The 16575-nt window shown below is 44.3% G+C and overlaps 1 protein-coding gene across 3 annotated transcripts in view; it reads left to right on the top strand.

The window, feature by feature from the left end:
* The window catches only part of abcc10 (ATP-binding cassette, sub-family C (CFTR/MRP), member 10), a 114603-nt gene that overhangs the window by 46543 nt on the left and 51485 nt on the right, over positions 1-16575 (top strand). For all 3 annotated transcript variants that reach the window (XR_006957902.1, XM_047044313.1, XM_047044312.1), the window contains exons 8-10: positions 1186-1357; positions 1751-1849; positions 7983-8172. Coding sequence is in view for 2 of the 3 variants with exons in the window: in XM_047044313.1 (XP_046900269.1) it covers positions 1186-1357; positions 1751-1849; positions 7983-8172 (461 nt within the window). In the remaining variant the exon portion in view is untranslated. The remainder of the gene's footprint in view (positions 1-1185; positions 1358-1750; positions 1850-7982; positions 8173-16575) is intronic.

Below are 16575 nucleotides of genomic sequence, written 5' to 3'. Positions count from 1 at the left end.
CAGTGCGAGTCATACATCATTGAAAAAGCATCATCACATAATCTAGCGACTTTAGACAGCCAATAACGGCTTCTGGTGAGATTTTTCAACATAGTTCACTGATCACAAAGTGTACAGAGAGTGATTTTTGTTGAAAACTGATGTAATTATGCTAAAGTAGGCATCAGCAGCAGGATCTCAACTAGGGATAGGTATTGTTAAGGTTTTAACGGTATTACTACTGTTACCGATGCTGCTTAGTGATCCGGTACTTTACAGTATTCTTATTGGTACTTTGTGTTGTGTTTTTTCACAAAAACTAAACAAATTGAGAACAGAATTAACATTGCTTTATGATTTTTTATGTAAAATGTATTACATTATCTATAGTGAAAGAAACAGCAATGTTTCAAATAGGGCTTTCAAGTCTCACCCAATTAATGGACAAGGCGTAGTTGATAGGCTAGTTGTCTCCATCAGAAACATCACCATTCAAATTAATGTAAAACAACTGAACTTTGGTATAGTAGTATACAGCCCTTGCATGCAAATAGTTTGTTGTACTTTTGGCTGCGAGTTGTCTGTATCTATCCTAGTGACGTGTAACCACACTTTGGAGCATTTGATTCTCTCCACCATTGTCACTATATTAAGCGGGAGCTTTCTAATTATGTGTGCGCGGATGCACGCTCGTTGTTGTCAGACAAACAGAGCTTCTGGATTGCAAATAACAAAAATGCAGATGTCGTAATATTATTGCAAATTTGAAATGGTTGGTGAGAACATTTATTTAACAATAATAAATAGGAAATATATTTTCTTAATTTCTCCAGTACCGAAAGCAGAACCGATAGCATCAGAGCTTATCAATACTACGGTCTTTCATAATTTAGCAGCGGGGCCAGTTTAATACTGGGTTTTGGTACCCATCCCTAAACTCAACTTCCACCTGTGGTAGCTGGTATGGGACTGGGAAAGGGAGCCGTTTATGCTTGTGCTTTATTTCTGAGTGCCAATAACGATATTCACTACCCATACAAACGTCCAGGTCCATGTGCCTTCTGCAGTAACACCTGATCACAAATTTGGGGATCAGATATTTGCTTGATAAACTTCCAGTCATTAAATATTGGTTAAAAAAGCCATGTCAAGCATAGGTGGTGAACCCACTTGTTTGTAAATGTAATTCTTCATAAACTTCTGAAGGTGTGGAGGTGCTGTGTATGTCCATGGAAGAGAAGATGGGTTTGGTCTGGCCACCCAGGAGCCCTGGATCCAACATGCAACAGTGCGGGACAACATCCTATTTGGAAGGAGCTATAACAGCATCTACTACCAGGCTGTGATTGAAGCTTGCGCACTCACAGATGACCTCAACGTAAGATGCACCCAGAATACCAAAGACCGTCAGTAAAATATCTATATAATAGATCTCAGGCTAGCTTTAATGTTGTTTGTGCATCCTTGTGTTTTAATATGATGTATTCCAACATACCGAGTAAATTAAGTCTGTAATGTATTAAGTTGTTTGACGCTTTTTATCCAAATCACTATAAAGAGTGTGATTTTAACCCGCGACCCCTTGATCCTGTCTCCACCTTGCATGCTTTAATCACTGAGCACAAGTTTTTCTAAGAAACTTCCAGGGACATTTTTAAATGAGTGACGCATTAACTATAAACAAAGTTTGTATTGCCAATGCAGTTAAGTGCAACAATGTAGCAATATAGATATAGCTGGTTCCTATCTAAATAAATGCATATATTTTCAGATTTTGCCGAATGGTGACAGAACAGAAGTAGGAGAGAATGGAGTGACTTTAAGTGGAGGACAGAAGGCTCGTTTAGCATTGGCCAGGGCAGTTTACATGGTAGGTACTCACCAAAAGTCTTATAGGGGTGATTGACTGGGTTTTTGTGGTATTTCACACTGTTCTTTAAGGTTTCCGAATAGGGTATGTAACATTGGTTGGGCTGAAAATGGCCCAGGTGCTGTTCTATGCCCCCTGATACATCCAGTGACATTTTCCCGGGGAAAAACGTTGTTCTCCTTTTATGGTATGCTCATGAATATATAGATGAGCTGCGCGCTGATTGGTTGGTTTACAACAAGTGAAGCTGCGGCGCAAAGACGCAATACGGCTACAGCACTCACTGAAACAACGAAGTTGGATACTAAAAACGTACAAATAAATCTATTGTTTCTGCAACACTTTTCCCACGGATTGACTAGATATCATTTCAAATGATTACGTTTGTTGTTTCCACTTCTGTTGTCGAAGCAAACAGGATTGCCTTAAGTGGGTAACGTAGCACTACAGCTTAGCAAACAAACTATCGTGATCCAACTCCACTTTAGTTAGCTCTAGCGATCTTGCTGAAAAATTTATCTGGACATGCATGCATCTTGAATTGTAGATTTATATGACCACGGGTTATTTATTTGAATTGAACACAGTCAGGAACATGAAATAACGTTATCCCCATTTCCAATAAACTAGGCTAAATCATCACACATTCTACCTGTGCTCTTGCGTTAGCAAGCTTAACTAGTTTACATGCTTATAGTCTAGGTGTTTTCGCCATCTAGCTGTTCTTGCATTCCTTGCAAATCAGCGCTAATAAAAAGCAGATGAGCTAGAGTCTCGCTAATAGGGCTGTCCCCGACTAAGATTTTCTTTGGTCGACCAAGACTCAACTAAAACATCTGAAAATCGACTAATCGAGAAAAAACGGACAAACATTTATGCGATCTGACTCAATGGCTGCTGGACATTGCAGATTCAGCCGCTAATAGCCTACTAATGATAAGACTAGTATCACCAGTCCTGTTGTAACCGAATGCCGATGGTATTTAGTATCTCTTACAATGTACTACAAATAAAAAATATTGTTTGTCGTCGTCGTCATCTGCGCTTATCCGGGGGTCGGGTCGCGGGGGCAGCAACCTAAGCAGGGAGGCCCAGACTTCCCTCACCCCGGCCACTTCCACCAGCTCTTCCTGGGGGACCCTGAGGCGTTCCCAGGCCAGCCGAGAGACAGTCCCTCCAGCGTGTCCTGGGTCTTCCCCGGGGCCTCTTCCTCTAACCCATGCCCAGAACACCTCACCAGGGAGGCGTCCAGGAGGCATCCTGATCAGATGCCCGAGCCACCTCAGCTGGCTCCTCTCAACGCGGAGGAGCAGCGGTTCTACTCTGAGACCCTCCCAGATGACCAAGCTTCTCACCCTATCTCTAAGGGAGAGCCCGGACACCCTGTGGAGAAAGCTTATTTCCGCTGCTTGTATTCGCAATCTCGTTCTTTCGGTCACTACCTATAGGTCGTGACCATAGGTGAGGGTACGAACGTAGATCGACTGGTAAATAAAGAGCTTCGCCTTTCGACTCAGCTCCTTCTTCACCATGACGGACCGATGCAGAGCCCGCATCACTGCGGACGCCGCACTGATCCGTCTGTCGATCTCGCGCTCCATTCCTCCCTCACTCGTGAACAAGACCCCGAGATACTTGAACTCCTCCGCTTGGGTCAAGATCTCCTCCGACCCGAAGATTGCACTCCACCCTTTTCCGGTCGATAACCATGGCCTCAGATTTTGAGGTGCTGATTTGCATCCCAGCCGCTTCACATTCGGTTGCGCACCGCTCCAGTGAGAGCTGAAGGTCGCGGCCCGATGAAGCCAACAGGACCACATCATCTGCAAAAAGCAGCGACCCGATCCTGAGGTCACCAAACCGGACCCCATCAACGCCCTTGCTGCGCCTAGAAATTCTGTCCATATAAGTAATGAACAGAATCGGTGACAAAAGGCAGCCCTGGCGGAGTCCAACCCTCACCGGGAACAAGTTCGACTTACTACCGGCAATGCGGACCAAACTCTGGCATTGGTCGTACAGGGACCGGACAGCCCCGATCAGGGAATCCGGTACCCCATACTCTCGGAGCACCCCCCACATAAACCCCAAGGGACACGGTCGAACGCATTTTCCAAATCCACAAAACATGTGTAGACTGGTTGGGCGAACTCCCATGTACCCTCCAGGACTCTGCGGAGGGTATAGAGCTGGTCCACTGTTCCACGGCCAGGACGAAAACCACATTTCTCCTCCGGAATCCGAGGTTCGACAATCCGACGGACCCCTGAATAAACTTTCCCAAGGAGGCTGATGAGTGTGATCCCCTTAAAGTTGGAGCACACCCTCTGGTCCCCCTTTTTAAAGAGGGGATCCACCGTCTGCCAGTCCAGAGGCACTGTCCCCGATGTCCACGCGATGTTGCAGAGTTGTGTCACCCAAGACAGTGTCATCCAAGACAGCCCCATCCAGAGCCTTAAGGAACTCCGGGCGGACCTTATCCACCCCAGGGTCCCTGCCACCGCAGAGCTTTTCAAACACCTCGGCGACCTCAGCCCCAGAGATAGAAGGGCCCCCCCTGATGTCCCCAGACTCTGCCTCCACGTCGGAAAGCGTGTTGGTGGAATTAAGGAGGTCTTCAAAGTATTCCTTCCACCGATCCAGGACATCCCCCATCGAAGTCAGCAGTGCACCATCCCCACCGTATACAGTGTTGACAGAGCACTGCTTCCCCTTCCTGAGTCGCCGGATGATGGTCAAGAACCTTTTTGAAGCCGTTCGGAAGTCATTCCCCAATGCCTCGCCGAACTCCTCCCATGCCCGGGTTTTTGCCTCCGCGACCGCCGAAGCTGCGTTCCGCCTGGTACACGTCAGCTGCCTCTAGAGTCCTACCAGCCAATAAAGTCCGATAGGCCTCCTTCTTCAGCTTGACGGCATCCCTCACCTCCGGAGTCGACCACCGGGTTCGAGGGTTACCGCCGCGACATGCACCGACCGCCTTGCGGCCGCATCTCCGGTCAGCCGCTTCAACAATGGAGGCCCGGAACATGGCCCATTCGGACTCAATGTCCCTGGCCCCCCGAGATGTGATCGAAGCTCTCCCGGAGGTGGGAGTTGAAGCTCCTTCTGACGGGGTTCTGCCAGCCGTTCCCATCAGACCCTCACATTAAGTTTGGGCCTGCCAGGCCTGACCAGCGTCGTCCTCCACCATCGAAGCCAACTCACCACCAGGTGGTGATTGGTTGACAGCTCCGCCCCTCTCCTCACCCGAGTGTCCAAGACATTCGGCCCCAAGTCCGACGACACGACTACAAAGTCGATCATTGAACTGAGACCTTGGGTATCCTGGTGCCAGGTGCACATATGGACACCCTTATGTTTGAACATGGTGTTCGTTATGGACAAGCCGTGTCTAGCACAGAAGTCCAACAACAAAACACCGCTCGGGTTCAGATCGGGGGGGCCGTTCCTCCCAATCACGCCCCTCCAGGTCTCATTGTCACTGCCCACATGAGCATTGAAGTCCCCCAGGAGGACGAGGGAATCTCCGGGAGGAGCGCTTTCCAGCACCCCCCCCAGAGACACCAAAAAGGGTGGGTACTCTGAGCTGCCGCTTGGTGTGTAAGCACAAACGACTGTGAGGACCCGTCCCCCGACCCGAAGGCGGAGGGAGGCTACCCTCTCGTCCACGGGGGTGAACCCCAATGTACTGGCGCCGAACCGAGGGGAAACAAGTATTCCCACCCCAGCTCGACGCCTCTCACCAAGGGCAATTCTAGAGTGGAAGAGAGTCCAGCCCCTCTCAAGGAGACTGGTTCCAGAGCCTATGCTGTGCGTCGAGGCGAGGCCGACTATATCTAGCCGGAATCTCTCTACCTCGCGCACCAGCTCAGGCTCCTTTCCTGCCAGCGAGGTGACGTTCCACGTCCCTAGAGCTAGCTTCTGCAGCCGAGGATAAGGAGCGCCAAGGCCCCCGCCTTCGGCCGCCGCCCGTCTCACACTCCACCCGACCCCCATGACCCCTCCGGCGGATGGTGAGCCCACTGGAAGAGGGTACCACGTTGTCTCTTCGGGCTGTGCCCGACCGGGCCCCATGGGAAAAGGCCCGGCCACCAGGCGCTCGCCATAGAGCCCTACCCCCGGGCCTGGCCGGGGGTAGGGGATCCAGGGGGATGGGGCCCCGGTGACCCACTTGCAGCGGCAGGGGCAACTGAGAACTGTTGTTTGTTTTCTTCATGGTAGGTTTTTGAGCCACGCTTTGTCTGGTCCTTTGCCTGGAACCTGTTTGCCTTGGGTGACCCTACCAGGGGCATAAAGCCCCCGACAACATAGCTTCCAGGATCACTAGGACACGCAAACCCCTCCACCGCAGTAAGGTGGTGACTCAGGGAAGGGAAAAAAACATTGTTTGTTTACTTGTAAATCATCAGAGTGCGCTTATCACTGCCTGAACTTGCAGCATGCGAACTTACGTAGAAGCTGAGTGGGGAACGGTGCAACAGAGAAAGATTTTGTTGTCTTGGCCGTAGAAGATGATGTCATTCGATTTGGGTCTTATAATAGGCATATTCATTTTTCAACCCAGCGCGTTAGCATGAGCGAAGTAGGGCTAGGCCAACTTACGTTTTTCACGTGGTAGGCTACATCATATTCAACGTCTAACTATGAAAAATAAACCGTTGTTGGCAGAGTTTGCATTCAACGTTTTTCGGGTCACCCGGTACTTTGTAAATGTAAATGTACTTTAATGAAATGCTGCCATACCACAGATTTCTTTGCCATTTTGTCTAATAACACCGACAAAGAAGGCTATGGCAGAGTTTGTAGTTCTGTAGCCAATTGTGCTTGTGCCGTGTGCAAAATACCAAACCAAAACAAAGCGCAGATTAACGAAAGGGGAAATAGTAACACCTTTTATTTTAAATTATATATTTTTAGAGTTGTTTTATTATATAATATAAATAATGTAATTATATAATTATATAAATAATATATTACAATTTCTGTAGAACATTTAGTTAATTCAGCAATGATGACACAAGCGGGAATCAGATCTCACACTGCCATACGGCAGCTCGACTAAAAAAATCTTAGTCGAGCAAGAGCATATTGACCAGAAAATCGACTAGTCGACTGAGTGGGGACAGCCCTACTAGCTAACATTGACTAGATGGGTATGGTTGATGTTTGTCTATACCGTAGCGTAGAAGATTCCTGTGCAGTTCGACCCTTGACACATTTGCGCAAACCATTTCACCAAGGACGGTTTTGAAAACCTGGGACAATGTAAAGCAGGATTTGCTATGAAGCTGTTGCTGAAAAGAGGTGCGTTCTGACCTTATGTTCATCACAACCGCAAGCTGTAGTATAATTTTGTCGGTAACAGTTATTAGCAATGCTAAAGAATCCTGTATACATACGGTTGGAACAGCACCTCTTTTCAGCAACAGCGGCTTTCAGCAACAGCGGCTTACCAAATCCTTCTTTAAATTGTCCAAGGTTTTCATTAAAAACTGTCTTTGGTGAAATGGTTCGAGCAAATGAATAAATGTGTCGAACTACACAGGGATCTTCTCATAGGAAAACATCAGCCATGCCCATCGATTGTCTTTTTCTTTAGGAAGATGGTGAAAAGTGTCAGGATTCCCGGTAGAGCCCGGAACATTGCATTTACCGCACTCCATTTTCAATATCTTGAAAACGTATTAACTTTCTTATTTGTAATAGCTGTGGAAGTACAGAGCAGCGCGCAGCTAGCTAAAAAAGTGTCAGAGATCTACGCGACCTTCGTTCATGTTCCTGGACCAGAAAACCAGAGGGGGGGGTAAATGCACATTTTGGAGCGTGACAAAGTTGATGCTGCAACTGCACTGTTTCAAAAGCTAGTGTTTGGAAGTTGCAGTTTCAAAATAGTAGTGAGAAGTGAACATTTGATAGGAAAGAGGTTTCAATGGACTTTGAGGTTCACTGTATGTCTATTTTACACACCAAACTGTCATTTTTCAACTATGACAAGGTAAAATCGGTTTTGCAATCAATCGCCCCTTTAAATAATTTAATCAAATGAAACAAGATAAAAGAACAACAAACTAAATAACATGCTTGTTATTCCAAACATTATATATGTTCTCATTGTTTGTTCTAAACACACTAGGAGAAGGACATCTACCTCCTTGACGATCCATTGGCAGCTGTTGATACTAACGTGGCCCACCACCTGATGGAGAAATGTGTTTTGGGAATACTCCGAAGGAAGACCAGAATCCTCTGCACTCACCGCATTGAGTTTGTGGACAAAGCTGATATGGTGATTCTTATGGACAAAGGAACCATTATAAAAATTGGTAATATCTATTAATGTCTATAGACACATATTTTCACGTAACACTAGAAGCGCCGAGCAGCGTCATTTGTTGGGTTGGGTATCGTAATTTTTTTTCCAAATTGATACTTTAAAAATTATATTAGTGCTTAAACTGTGCCTGAACCGATACAATGGCGGGCCGCCACGGCAAAATCAACATAGAGGAAACACTGGAATTATATGAGGTGCTTCACTACATTTGCGTGTAGACTGTTAAGCACAATTCTTATGTCATGACATAGCGGGAACAATCATTTACATGGTAAAATGTAAGTATGTTTTGTAAAGCGGATAAATGTCTTTAGCATACATTCACACGTGTGAAACAAATCATATTAGCCTATATGACTTTGATACTTATATAAACATATACATATATAAATATAATAAGTTAAAGGGGTCATTTACTGATTTTATAGGGTATTTCACACTGTTCCTTAAGATTTCTGAATAGGGTATGTAAAATTGGTTGGGCTGAAAATGGCCCAGGTGCTGTTCTATTCGCCCTAATGCACCCTGTGAAATAGCCCTGGAATAAAACGAGGTTTTCTCCCTTTTATGGTATGCTCATGAATATATAGATGAGCTGCGCGCTGATTGGTTGGTGTACAACAAGTGAAGCTAAAGAGCAAAGACGCAACACGGCCAACAGCACTCACTGAAATATCGAAGGTGGAGACTTGAAATAAATATGTAACATTAGAATGAAATGATAACATTAGTTGTTTCCACTTCTGTTGTTGAAGCAAACAGGATAGACCTGGGTGAGTAACTTTACAGTTTAGCAACCAAACTATCGTGATTCAACTCAGCTGCAGTCAGCTAACTTGCCAACAAATAAAAAATAACCTGACAAAGATCTGGACAAACATGCATCGTGAATTGTAGATTTACATGACAACATGGGTTATTTATTAGAATGAAACACAGTCAGGAACATGAATTAACGCGTTAGTCCTATTGTCAATAAACTAAATCTAAGGTCGGAACAGCACCTCTTCAGCGACATCTTCAAAGCAAATCCTGCTTTACATTGTCCCAGATTTTCAAAACTGTCCTCGGTGAATGGTTCGAGCAAATGCGTAATTGAGGGTCAAACCGCACAGGGATCTTCTCATAGACAAACATCACAGCCTGTCGACTGTTTGGTTCCTTGAGAAGACTCTGAAAAGTGTCAGCATTCCCTGTACAGCCTGGAACACCTGCATTTACGACCGTAGTCCTTTTCAATATCCTTGAAAATCGTTGTTCTTTGTAATTCCATGGAAGTACACAGAGCAGCGTACAGCAAATTTTGGGGCATGACAAAGGTACAGACCAGAGCCAAAAAAGGTGGAGCATTTGTGACGTCACAAATGTTGATTTTTTGAAACTGCTCGTTTCACAGAGCAGTTTCAAATTGTGATATTTAGATAGGAAAGAGGTGTCAATGGACTTTGAGATTAACCTTTATGTCCATTTTACCCACCGAACTGTCGTTATTCAACTATGACAAGGTAAACTCTGTTTTGCAGTCAATGACTCCTTTAAGCCTAATAAAAGTAGATGACGGCATGGGCGGGGGTTTTGATCATTGGATTCACAATAGTGTAACAGATCGTTCTTGGAGACTTAGAATTTATAATAATTGAGACATGGACAGACTATAGGGCTTCGTGACTCCTCGATGCGGCCGGCCACCCTTTGCACAGGACTTCCTCCTTCTCAATCAAAGGTCTATACCTTTTCTATACACCTTTTTTCTATTGACACTGTCCGCAATACCCAAGATTAGCTTACTTATTATATTTTGTCCGTAGATGTAAAGGGAACAAAATAGAGGTGTGAATCGACACTGATTTCCCTTTTCGATTCGATTACGATTATCATGTCTTCGATTCGATGACTCGATGCATCACAATGCGTCAAATACATTTGTCTATTAAAGACATATAGGATATTTGACTTGACAGAATGCATTAAGATACTGTATAGTTCAACATAATACAGTTTTCTATATTACTTATTTCTATATTAATTATTGACCAAAACGCTGTGACGACATGCAACGCTTAACCCTGTAAGACCCGAAAATTTCAACATCACCTTAAGCTCATCAAAAAAACATTTGCAAATAAGATTTTTTTTCGGAACGACCACATTTACATTACCAATGGGTCCTATTGTCTCGCTGATATGCAGATTTTCTATACATATGTGAGGTTGTCTCTTGCTGTGGTCAAGAGGTCACACAGCGGGCTAGTGACAATACACATATGGATTGGAGAATGTGCACTTTAACCTGCGGAAAGGGCAACATGCAGAAAATATAAAATAAACGATGAGCTATGACCACATCACCTGTGTGTTATTTTCCCTGTGCATTAAGTTGTGGAATGTGTACTGTTTAAGGACATGTTTTGGTGGTTACTATATTTGTATGGTCCAGCTCATGTATATAATGTCCATCTGAGAGACATGTTACTCACTCATGCCAACCACTCTGCCTGTCGTGGTAACCTGATCCGAGCAGCTCGATTTAACAAACAAAGTCAACTCTTTTTCATTGTGGCGCTTTCCCTGTCCCATCCTCCGACAGAAGATTATCTAACAATTGGCGTCACGAACAGGCCTTGCAATGCTATTGGATAAATTTGGTCTTTCAAAATAAAGAAATTAGCAATTAAGGAGCTAAAGGTGACGCTGTCATTTTACAACAAGGGGTCTTACAGGGTTAAAGACCGACTAACATGCACAATTCAAAACAATTTCATAAAGGCAAAAGGTTAACATAGTAATCATAGTAAAAAAAAGTCAATCATTTTGGCTTCAACAGTTATCTTTTCATCCAAAAATACAAGTAGTAAGATTATTTATATGTTTATTATTTAACAAAGTCTGAACACAACGACAACATTATTAGCAGTATTGAAAACAGAGTTGCATCCTCGGAGTTGCTGGCCCAGAGTTTGCATTTTCCGTGGCAGGTGTTGTTGATAGCAACTCAGGATGGAAACGGCTAACGTGATTCCTAAACTTGGTAGTGTTCCCAACGTATTCAATTTTGGTGTGACAGGCTTTGCATATCGCATGCAATGTATCCAGTATTTGCTTCCCAGCTTGTTGGTAAAATCCGAAAGGAAGTTCCATATCTCACCTTTTAAAACGCTTGGAGCATTTTTAAGAACGATCTCACAACTACACTCAGCCATTTTGCTGTGGCACGTATGCGAATCGCAACAAATGACGTCAGGTAAATGAGACCCATATGAGACTAGTCTATCATAGGTCAAGATGGAATGGGTTAGGGTTAGGGTTATTTTTCATATGAATGTTTATGCCACGGACGGAAAATTAACGAGCAACATCATTGCGTTATAATCAATTATGGTCGGCCCCTGCACCGATGGAGCATCGTCCATGTCCGCATCGCGATGCATTGATTATTTCAACACCTCTAGAAAAAAATGTAAGCTTGGCTATTCTAAATGATCTGTCGGGCCAGTTGCAATAGATAGGCCGTCTCTGTCGGGATACTTTAGACCAACTGCAGTCTAAGCCGCAACGTGTGTGACATCCTTAAGCCAATAAATTATATTTTGCTAAATTATTGAAGGGCTTGACAAAAAAGTTGCAATGAAAAAATCACTGACTAACAACGCGGAAACTATGACAGATTGACAAAGGCAAGTTCATTTTCCGACCTCGCCTTTTCTCCGTGCTAGAAGCACCATCTAGCGATCATTATGTGTCAGTAACAACGTCCCTGTCTGAAGACTGATTTGTCAGATTGATACAAATCAAATCAAATGTATTTGTATAGCCCTTTTTACACGCAAGCATGTCACAGAGGGCTTCACATACGCCCATAGAACTGCCCCTCAACCAACCTAAACCCTCAAGGAAGACAAGGAAAAACTCCCAGAAAAACTCTTAAAAAAAAATTGAAGAAACCTTGGGAGGAGCAATTCAGAGAGGGTTCCCCTCCTCCAGAGATGGTTGGTAAGACAATACAAATGATTTATTCGAATATTACAGCACGAAACAGAGTACTCTGTGACCCGTCCATACACGAGGATGTATTGCTACAATCTTTAGGGAGAGAGGTCCCGTTCAAAAAAGTCTTATATAGACTCATAACATTTAGTCATCCTAGAACAATCACAATACAGTGACAGTTACAACAACAGAGCTTCAGGACCAGGGGGGTATTCCAGGTAGCGGGTTTAACAAACTGTGAACCCTGAACTCTGAGTTGATATACTTTCAAATGGGAAACTCCGACTTTTCGGTTCCAGAAAAGCTGATTTGAATTTAAGTCAACTCGGAGTACGTCCACTCTGAGTTAAGCGCGGGCATGAGAACTATTAAAAGCCAACATCAGTGGAGCTCCGATACTAAGATCCACCATGGTACCCTGCAAAAAAAAGTTGTCCTACTTCACCAAACTTCAGATATACGTTTTATTACGTGTTTATGGTCAATCTGAGCACATATTCCGGAAAAAAACAATACGGCTGTAGCAGCGTAGAGACAATTGGTGTGGGAGACGATTGCTGCCGAGTCAATGCATAAATTTGAATACAGTAGCCAGTCCATACATTGAACATTTGACCCCACTGTCCGTTAATGTTACAGGCAAAAAAGTGGTTGACTTAAAATAGCATGTTCAATGTAATATTAAATATAAAAACATGGTAAGGCATATTTTTCTTAGGCCTATAAGCTTGTGATTGTAACCTCTACGTCACCTTGGTTTTAATCATATATATTCGACATGACACAAAGTAAATATCAGTTGGTGCCTATTCAACTTGTAGTAGCAGTTACCCCTAACAGAATGCTGTTCATCACAGGATGATGATGATTAAGATGACGAAGAGACCTTGACTGCTGCCGCAGAAATGGATACAGAAAAACCTATGTATGGTAGCTACTGGTAGTTCTCTTCCCATGAACTTTTATTTACAGGCTTGTGTGGAATTGTCAGTCACACTGACATTATGAGAATAATGAAGATAAAAATATTTTGCACATTCTGATCCTGTTGAACAGAGCATGGATTCTGTATACAGTGAGATGTTCATTTAATGGCAGGTGAATTCTGCATGTGGAACTGTGGAATTTATTGTAATCATGTATTCCCAGTTACGTCAAGTAAATGAGTTGTACAAACTGCATCTCATGAAGAAAGTGCCAAAAACTGACCAATATATGGTGTAGGCCTACATAGGGCAGAAGAATAAAGGCTAATCTTGAAATAGATTTGCTGGAACACCGGTTACAGGAGGGTGCACGGTCACAAGTGATTGTAGGAACAATAGCCTATATAAATACTCATAGTTGAATTTCTATTTTGACCAAGAGATGGTGTACTTAGGGCAGAAAAATTAAGGCTGATCTTTTAAGGCTAAGGCCGAATCCCAATACCCTGTCTTACCCCTACCCCATACCCCTAGTCCTCAATTTTGCGCGTTCATGTGAGAGTAAGTGGTGTCCCAATACTCTTTTTGATCGAGGGATAGGGCTAAGACGAAGGGGTATACACCACTTAAAACCAAGTGTTTTCGGGAGCTTACTTGAAACCTAGGGGTATGTAAATCCTGCAACAATGGCGGACAGATCATCCGGAGTCCCATAAATGTAATATTTTTGGCCTAAAATAATTGATAAAAAAAATATTTTGTGCTCTACACAGTCCTGTACATATGTATTTGCAACCATGTTCCTAATTGAAAAGTTTTAAAAATCGCTAGTTTGCTACGCTAACGTTACATTGCTGATTTGCAAAACAATCCCGCATTTCTCTGATTAGCCTTGAATGGACTGCATTAGGGCTGCAACGATTATTTGAAGAATCGATAAATCTGTTGATTCTTTTTTTAATTAATCGATGAATCGGATAAAAAAAAAACTAAAAAGCATTAATTTCCAACCCTTTATTCAAAAACAGAACTGAGGTGAAATTCACAGTGCAAAAAATCTTCTGAATGTGCACACAATTTTGAAAAAGTTATTAATATTAGCGTGGATTTAATGCTATTTTCAGAGATGAGCAATATATTTGAGTTTTGTTTAAAACGTTTTTGAAAATTGAAAGGTTGTAGAAATAGAAGTTAAGATTTGCGAGGATTAAGCAATTTTCAAAGATTAGTGATATTTTATCATTTTATTTGAAACTTCATTGAAAAGGTAAAGGCTTTGGAAGTATACCAGACATTGTTAAGATACTCTGGTGTCTGTTTGAGGTTTTATATTCATAAAAATATGATAAAAGTACAGTTTTTAAAATGGTATGGGTAGTTTTCGTACATACATTGTGAAAAAAGTTACAAATTAAAACAACATGAACCACAAAAAGTGCAAGACTGTACCTGTAGAAGAACAAGCAACAGTAAAATATTTCACAGAAACATCAGGTCTAGCCAAGCATTCCTAAGTGCCGTTGTACTCCCGGAACAAGTGTGTCTTGAGCCTTTTCTTGAAGGTGGGGAGACAGTCGGTGTCCCTGATGGAGGTGGGGAGCTGGTTCCACCATTGGGGGGCCAGGCAGGAGAAGAGCTTGTGTTGGGACTGGGCGGTCTTGAGCGGTGGGACCACCAGGCGGTTGTCTGAAGAAGACCGTAGGTCCTCACCCGTCCGTAGGATAAGGGTAAGGTTGCAGGACAGACTAGATGTAGTCGGGTGCAGTCCCGTTCACTGCTCGGAAGGTCTGTACCAGTGTTTTGAATCTGATACGGGCGTTGATGGGTAGCCAGTGGAGAGAGATGAGGAGCGGGGTAACATGGGAGCGTCTGGGTAGATTGTAGACCAGGCGGGCCGCTGCGTTCTGAATCCTCTGAAGAGGGCGGGTTGCACATGCTGGGAGACCAGTGAGCAGCGAGTTGCAGTAGTCCAACTTTGAGAGGACAAGTGCTTGGACTAGCAGCTGGGTGGAGTGCTCAGACAGGTATCTACTGATCTTCCGGATGTTGTAGAGGGTGAATCGACACGACCAGGAGACTGCAGCAATGTGGGCCGTGAGGGAGAGCTCATCATTCATGGTAACCCCAAGGTTCCTGGCAGAGGATGAAGGGGTCACCGTCGCAGATCCCAGGATGATTGACAGATCGTGGGAGATGGAGGGTTTAGCCGGGATGATGAGAAGTTCTGTTTTGGCAAGGTCCAGCTGGAGGTGGTGCTCGGTCATCCAGGCGCAGATGTCTGTGAGGCAGGCCTCAATCCTAGCTGAGATCCCCGGATCAGTCTGGGGGAACGACAGGTACAGCTGCGTGTCGTCAGCGTAGCAGTGGTAAGAGAAGCCATGGGAGTTGATGATTGGTCCAAGTAAGGTGGTGTACAGAGAGAAGAGGAGGGGTCCAAGGACGGAGCCCTGTGGGACACCAGTGGAGAGCTGGCGAGGGCCTGACAGTTTGCCTCGCCAGGAGACCTGGTAGGATCTTCCCGACAGGTAGGATAAGATCCACTGGAGTGCAGTGCCAGTGATGCCCATCTCAGAAAGTCTGGAGAGCAGGATCTGGTGGTTAACCGTATCAAACACTGCAGAAAGGTCCAGCAGAATGATGACGGATGATCTGGAAGCCACTCTGGCAGACTGGAGGGCAGTGGTCACTGAAAGGAGCGCAGTGTCTGTGGAGTGGCCTGTCTTGAAGCCCGATTGGTTGGGGTCAAGCAGGTTGTTCTGAGAGAGAAAGTTTGACAGTTGGTTAGATACAGTACGTTCAATAGTTTTTGAAAAGAAGGGTAACAGTGATACCGGTTTGTAGTTCTGGAGGACGGCAGGGTTAAGGGAGGGTTTTTTGAGTAGAGGGGTAACTCAGGCCTGTTTGAAGGCTGAGGGAAAGGTGCCGGAGGTAAGAGAGGAGTTTAGGACATGGAGGAGAAAGGTTATGATGGATGGGGTGAAGGTTTGAAAGAGAGGGGAGGGGATAGGATCAAGGGGACAGGAGGTGGGGCGATGAGAGAGAATTAGGTCAGAGACCTCTGCCTCGGACAGGGGAGAGAAAGAGTTGCAAAGTAGTGTCTTCCGAATGTGAAACGAATGTCGAATATAAAATTAACTTTACGTCAGTCAATTAACACACTTTTTCGATGTATTTAGTGTGAAATGCTCCCACACCTTGGATGTCTTAGGTCATACTGATTTCTCTGGCTCCCCATGTGTTTTAGACCAACGTTACTCAATAACGTCTCTCTTTTGTTTTATAGGCCTTCTCAAACATCTCTGCGACTTATTGAGTGGCGTAATAGTCGCTCGACACAATAGTCGCGTTGTTGCAGTCTTAGACTGCATGCATGTCTACAGTTTTAACTAAACTCCATTCGAAATTCGTATGATATCAGTGCATAACACTACTACAGTTTAGAGGGCTAGGGGTAAACTAAGGGCTAGGGGTAAGGGGTA

This window comes from Hypomesus transpacificus, chromosome 21, assembly GCF_021917145.1.
Source record: "Hypomesus transpacificus isolate Combined female chromosome 21, fHypTra1, whole genome shotgun sequence".
Classification (NCBI taxonomy): domain Eukaryota; kingdom Metazoa; phylum Chordata; class Actinopteri; order Osmeriformes; family Osmeridae; genus Hypomesus; species Hypomesus transpacificus.
Note: the sequence above shows the minus strand (reverse complement) of the source record. Positions and strands in the feature narration are given on the sequence as shown.